Below are 7079 nucleotides of genomic sequence, written 5' to 3'. Positions count from 1 at the left end.
TTTGTAACACTTTACTTGAATAGGTATTCATAAGATTGACATAACAGCTGTCATAAACATCAATGAATACTTCTGACAGCTGTCATTAAGTGTCATTCGGTAAGTTATGTCACTTTTGATGCAAAGTTGACATTATTTGAGATGTTCCTTGTTATGAGAACTTGACATCATTTTTTAAAGTTTGGCAATTAGGTCTGCTATGACAGTTTAAATTGTCTTTATGTGAAGTTGTCAGAACAAAAACATCTCAAACAATGTCAACTTTGCATCAAAAGTGACATAACTTACTGAATGACACTCAACGACAGCTGTCAGACGTATTCATTGATGTTTATGACAGCTGTTATGTCAATCTGATGAATACCTGAAGTGTTACCGAGACTTTTTCAGAGTTGAGGTCCCATGGTGACTGTTACTTCCTGCTTCCGCTTCGGCTCTCTATAAAGGGGGGGGGGGTTTAGGGGGGGGGCCTGGTGTTGTAGCTGCACACACACACACAATTACACACTGATCCACTCTAAGCCCCGCCCCCTCCCCTCTGTGGAGCGTGATGTCATCAGACTGGTCGTGGGGGTGGAGTCAGGTCTTCGTGGTCGTCGTGGTGATAGTGTGGGGGGGTCGTGGTGTTGGGGGGTGGAGAGGGGTCTCAGCAGCAGCCTCCAGACGAGGTGTTGACCGGTTTGCTCTGGATCTTGACGTTGGACTTCTCGGCGGCGCCGGCCGTGGCGCCGGGGCCCATCCTCTTCTTGATCTCGGCCGCCATGGTCATGAAGGCCTGCTCCACGTTGGTGGCGCTCTTGGCGCTCGTCTCCAGGAACGGGATGCCCAGGTTGTCGGCAAACTCCTGGAGGAGGAGGAGGAGGAGGAGGAGGAGGAGGAGAGGAGATCAGATTCTAGTTTATAACGGTTATTATGTTAAAGGGATAGTTCAACATTTTGTCAAATCAGCCCATTGCCATAATCCCTATAGACCGAATCACCTTGTTGTACAACTACTTCCGGGTAGAAAACCAGCACGTAATTTGAATGAGAACAGTAACAAACGAGAGTTTAGCTATATATCATATTTTTCACGCCCTATCACTGTTTAGACAAATCTGAAATGATTGAAGAAACATTACTATTTCTGTGTGTGTGTTTTGTGTTGCTGTGTGTTGTATTTATTCAGTTTAGGGGGAATCACGGTGTCTAGAAAGCATCAGTGGCTGCAGCTGACAGGGACAGCTAACGGCGGTAGCTAAGCTAACACCAGGACGTCAGCTGTTAAAACCCTCCCGTTGTCGGACACGACATGAAACTACTCCAGTTAGCTCAGTCATGTTGGAACTCAGATATCCGCTGGAGAAAATATTTTTTCACGGAGCGTTTATTGAGTCACTGAGTTATTAAAGTTAAACAGGTAGCTAACCGTTAGCCCGGCTAATCTATGATAACCATGACTAATAACAAAAATGTGCACACGTAAATAGTAATGTTTGTCCAATCATTGGTTTTATAAACTTTACAAACACCAGATTAGTCTAAACGGCGATATAGTGACATGAAAAATTAGATATAAATAGTGAAACTCTCGTCCGTCACTATTGTTCGAATGCTGGTTTTCTACCCGATTTGTTCTATAGTCATAGCAGTAGGTTTGTTACCTTTAATTGTCGGTACAAGCTGTTTTTAGAACGGCGGAGCAGAGCCGTGAGCTGCTCAGAGCTACACTACGGAGGCTCATTATGGAATTTCTTGGTTTCCCTCATCAAACTCATCAAATACACAATCCAACAACTCCACAACACTCTGGTGGACAAGTTGTGACCTGCACATTCACCACGCTATGAGATAATAACACAACGTTACCACACACAGTTGTTTTAGAGGGAAATACAGAGACTGATGATGAAAAACTGTCCCTGAAGGCAACGTGCATCAGCGGTTTTGCATGAATTTACCTTTGTATATTTGAAGCTGCAGCTCTACATGTTTACTTTTGCGTCGTTGTGGAAGGAACACACAAACTAATTTTGAAAACAATTTGAATTCTGTTGAAATAGAGAACAGGTCGGGGCCGGTGTCTCATTGGTCTGTCTCATCGTATCTGTGTTTTTTGCTCCTCTGGATGCATTTTAATCTGAGAAAATTAACCAGACTGATCCTGACGCGTTGTCTCGATCAATAATCAACTAGTTTTTTTGATTTTGTGTAATAAATTCTCATCTGTTATCACCTGTTCAGGTTTAGTTAAAGGGCAACTTCATTTTTTTTCAACCTGGGCCCTGTTTTCATATGTTTTCTGTATATGTGAGTGATGGATAATACTTTTATTGAGGTGGCTGCAGTATTGAGCCGGGCAGGCAGCCTGCAGCCCAGCTGATGCTCTACCACGGGGCAAGTGGCTCCCGTCAAAGTTCGCCCTATAAACCTGCATTTTTTTCATACTGACAGGCTGAGATAGTTACAATGAGAGTCCGAGAACATACTAGAAAGGAGAAATGAACGTAATAGTCTCTACCTTTAGCTGGAGGTCGCTGTTTGCTGTGATCTGTGTCCAAATCTCACCACGCCAGAAATCTTGTGATAACTCGCGGCAAAACACTCATTGTAACTATCTGAGCCTGTCAGCTTGAAAAAAATGCCTGTTTATATGGCGAACTTTGACGGGAGCCACTTGCCCCGTGGTAGAGTGTCAGCTGGGCTGTAGGCTGCCTGCCCGGCTCAATACTGCAGACCCCTCAATAAAAGTATTATCCATCACTCACATATACAGAAAAACATATGAAAACAGGGCCCAGGTTGAAAAAAACCGAAGTTGCCCTTTAAACCAGAGTTCAGGTTTTAACTCAGAGTTGATTGAACCTGGATTAACTTTAGAGGTTGTGTGACCTCTGTGTGACCTCTGACCTTGGCTGTGGTGTAGTCGACCACCTTCTTCGTCGTCAGGTCGCACTTGTTGCCGACGAGCAGCTTGTTGACGTTCTCGCTGGCGTAGCGGTCGATCTCCTGCAGCCACTGTTTGACGTTATTGAAGGACTCCTACACACACACACACACACACACACACACACAGAGACACACACACACAGAGACACACACACCTTGTTACACTCCGTGACTCGGTCGTAGCCCCGCCCACTGACCGTCTGGCCAGGTGATGATGTCACGGCGGAGGACTCACCTGGTCTGTGACGTCGTAGACGACGATGATGCCGTGAGCTCCTCTGTAGTAACTGGACGTGATGGTGCGGAACCGCTCCTGACCGGCCGTGTCCCACTGGGGGGGGGGGGGCACAGCGTGTTATACACACACACAGACACACAGAGACACAGAGACACACACACAGAGACACATACACACTACTAGTACACACACTAGCCATGTTTCCATCCAAAGTGATTTGAATCACTGGGAAATGCGCATTAAAAGACATTTGAATCCGGTGTGTTTCCATTAAAGGGATAGTTCACCCAAAATTGAAATTTCCCCCTCATGTGGACTAAGGGCTGGGAGAAGTTTCAGAGTCCTCCGTGTCTTCTCTGAGTTACAGGGGGTCTCGGCGTAGCAGTGCATGTCCATATGACGGTTGCAAATGGATACCAACTGTCTTCGTAACAAAAAGACACACCAAAAAACATCCAGATACCTCCATGCTGCTCGTCTGTAATGTCCCTCTTGTATTGAAGCCCCGACATGAGAAATTGTCCCGAAAAAAATTAAATAAGTCTATATTTCAAGCTTGTTTTGTAGCGTCTCAGTTCACTGCTCTTCCTGTTTGCACTGACCGGCAGAACAATTTCTCATGTCGGGGCTTCAATACAAGACGGACATTACAGACGAGCACTAGCGAGTTTTTTGGTGTGTCTTTTTGGAAGAAGAAAAGTGAGCACCATTCACAACCATTATATGGACAAATACTGCTACGCGGAGCCCCCCCCGTAACTCAGAGAAGGCACGGAGGACTCTGAAACTTCTCACAGCTCTTGGATCGACATGAGGGCGAGTAGATAATGAGTGAAATTTGAATTTTGGGTGAACTATCCCTTTAATTCCAACATAACTGTTTCCATCTCTTTGAATCAACCAAAACCCGGCCATAGCGAGCGTATTTTAGTTTGTGTGAATCAGGGGATTTTAGTTCGAATTACGGCGTTTCCATCATAATTCTCTGATGCGATTCGTCTAGATGCATCTAAACAGCTGATGGAAACACGGCTACTGACACTGAGACTTACGATCTGCAGCTTGATGGTTTTCCCGTCCAGCTCGATGGTCCTGATCTTGAAGTCCACTCCGATGGTGCTGATGTAGCTCTCTGTGTACGTGTCGTCCTGCAACAGAACACACAGCGGGTGAGGGAGGGAGGGAGGGAGGGGGGCAGGTGGGTGAGTGGGGCAGGTTGGGGTGAGCGGGGCAACAGAAGCAGGTGGGGGCACAAGGCTCAGGGTGGCGGGGGAGGAACAGATACTCACTGCGAACCGGAGCAGCAGGCAGGACTTTCCGACCCCAGAGTCACCGATCAGGAGCAGCTTGAATAAGTAGTCACTGTGGAGGAGGAGGAGGAGGAGGGAGAGCTGTGACATCACTGTGACATCACTGTGACATCACTGTGACATCATCACACAGCATCACACGGCAACAAATAATCAATCACTAATAATCAATTCAGCTCTGGACACAGGGGTGAGACGATTCAGGGGTGAGACGTTAGGGGGTGAGATGACACGAGGGTGAGACGTCAGGGGTGAGACGTTAAAGGGACAGTATGGGACTTTATTGGCTTTTTATTGACAAAAATCAAATATCGCTTTCATAAATACGTATTTCACTGAAGTGGAATCGCGCCCGCATACAAACGAGCGCTTTCTCGTTCCTTAGAATGAGATGTTACAAGTCGTTACAAACATACAGGGGGGGGTTCACCGAACCTTCTCTGCCATGTTGAATCGCCATGTTTTACGTTCAGTGTCACCGTGGCTGTAAGTAACCTCAAACTCGGGCCGCCGGAGCTTCTCGGCTCGGGGAGAAAGTTTTCCAGACAGCGCCTGTTAAAACTGTCACCACCGTGTAGCTAGTGTGAGGAAGGACGGAGGCACTGGTGTTGCCTTCAGGTGCAGTCAGACACCTGAATGACGCCGTGAGTGACGCCGTCGGCAAACCAACTGGATGTTATTTTACTCGACGAGAGAAAGCCGGTAAAACGTGGGTCGGGTAAACAATACGACATCACCATGGCAACATATTGTCACGCCTGTATTGTTTTGCCTCGTGCTGGCGGACCGTTTGTTTACATAGAGGCTTGTTTATCCTGATACATGCAGCGTGTGTTGTTTTTCTGACTTCTGCCCGAGTTTACGTAAACGCAACAGCAAGAATACGTGCCGACATGCAACCGCACCGCTAGATGGGGGTAAATCTCACATACTGTCCCTTTAAGGATGAGAAGTTAGGGGGTGAGACGACAAGGGTGAGACATAAAGGGTGAGACGACACAGGGGTGAGACAACACGACGGTGAGATGTTAGGGGTGAGACGACAAGGGTGAGACATTAGCGGTGAGACGATAGAGGTGAGATGTCAGGGGGTGAGCTGTTAGGGGGTGAGACGACAAAGGTGAGAACTTAGGGGTGAGATGACAGGGGTGAGACAACACAGGGGAGACGATAGAGGTGAGACGACAAGGATGAGAACTTAGGGGTGAGACGTCAAGGATGAGACGTTAAGGATGAGAGGTTAGGGGGTGAGACGACACAAGAGTGAGACGATAGGGGTGAGACAACACAGGGGTGAGACGACACAGGGGTGAGACGACAAAGGTGAGAACTTAGGGGTGAGATGGCACGGGGTGAGACCACACAGAGGTGAGACATTAAGGATGAGACGTCACCAGGGTGAGACTTTAGGGGTGAGACGTCAGGGGTAAGACGATAGAGGTGAGACGTTAGGGGGTGAGACGACTCAGGTGAGACATCACCGGGGTGAGACAACAGAGGTGAGACGTTAGGGGTGAGACAACACAGGGTGAGACGTTAGGGGTGAGACAACACTGATCATGTTCCTTATCAAACTCTTATTTCTGGCTCCAGTTGTTTGTGTCTGTTTGTTGTTTGTTTTCCGGGGGGGCGGGGCTCCGTGGAGGTGATTAAGGGCGGGGTCGGTCGGTTTGTTTTCCCTCCTGACTGACTGATCGGTTAACCGGGACAACGGTCGGTGGCCGGTACCGACACAGATCGGTTCCGCCGGTACCGAGCTCCTTTCACCACAGTCCCTGTTTGTCCCGGTCCCCGAGAGGCCGTGTCCCGCCCGCTGCACCGCTCCGAGCCGGCCGTTACTCTGGAGGTAGCCTGTTAGCTCAGAGTTAGCCTGTTAGCTCAGAGTTAGCCTCCTAGAGCTAACGAGGCTAGCTCCGGTGGAGTCGGCGTCAGGGAGCGGACACGACACACACCCCGCCCGGATCAAACACACACACACGACACTAGGCTGCTTCTCTCGGTGACTTCCCGGTCAGAAAACACCGACATACTCCGAGCAGCGGAGACAAAGCAGCGGACGTGCAGCTCGTACCGGCCGGTCCGTTAGCCTAGCTTAGCCTAGCCTAGCTCTAGCTCAGCTGACAGCTCAGCCGGGACCTGTCACAACCAACCGACACGAAAAGTCGCACTTACTATTCGGGATTCATCGTTGTCTCCGGTGCTGACAGGCGTCGTAGCGGAGGAGCAGGAGGAGCGGGAGGAGCAGGAGGAGCAGGAGGACCGGGCTGGAGCTGAATCCGCCTCGTAACTGGACCGAAAACACCGTTGTTGTTTTTTTTCTCTTTTTTGCTGAGAACTGGTTAAACTGGTTGTCGCAGCCACAACAGCATAATCGAATCAAATATGGCTGTCAGCGCTACCTACCCGGAAATACCAGAGCACACAGGAATCATGGGTAGTGTAGTCCTGTTGTAGCAATGGGCGTCCACGCAGCATCAGTTTGCAGTCTTGATAGTGTTTTGAATGGATGCATGTGATGTTTTAGAGGTCAGTGTGCATGCATGATGCATTCTGGTTTCACTCCGTCTTACTTTGTTTTGTTTTTTTCAGGTTCCACACATGAC

At 48.5% G+C, this 7079-nt stretch overlaps 1 protein-coding gene across 1 annotated transcript; it reads right to left on the bottom strand.

Moving 5' to 3' along the window:
* Positions 1-467: 467 nt before the first annotated feature.
* LOC310985549 (ras-related protein Rab-1A) lies at positions 468-6861 on the bottom strand. Its single transcript, XM_083971164.1, has 6 exons — positions 6649-6861; positions 4456-4528; positions 4219-4314; positions 3164-3259; positions 2890-3021; positions 468-844 (listed from the first exon to the last, which is right to left on the bottom strand). Exons 1-6 carry the CDS (start codon positions 6660-6662, stop codon positions 647-649), a joined length of 609 nt encoding a protein of 202 aa, XP_083827290.1. The 5' UTR covers positions 6663-6861; the 3' UTR covers positions 468-646.
* Between the last annotated feature and the right edge of the window lie 218 nt (positions 6862-7079).

Source organism: Trachurus trachurus (assembly GCF_905171665.1).
Source record: "Trachurus trachurus genome assembly, chromosome: 1".
NCBI classification, from domain to species: domain Eukaryota; kingdom Metazoa; phylum Chordata; class Actinopteri; order Carangiformes; family Carangidae; genus Trachurus; species Trachurus trachurus.
This window is presented reverse-complemented; position numbering and strand designations above follow the sequence as displayed.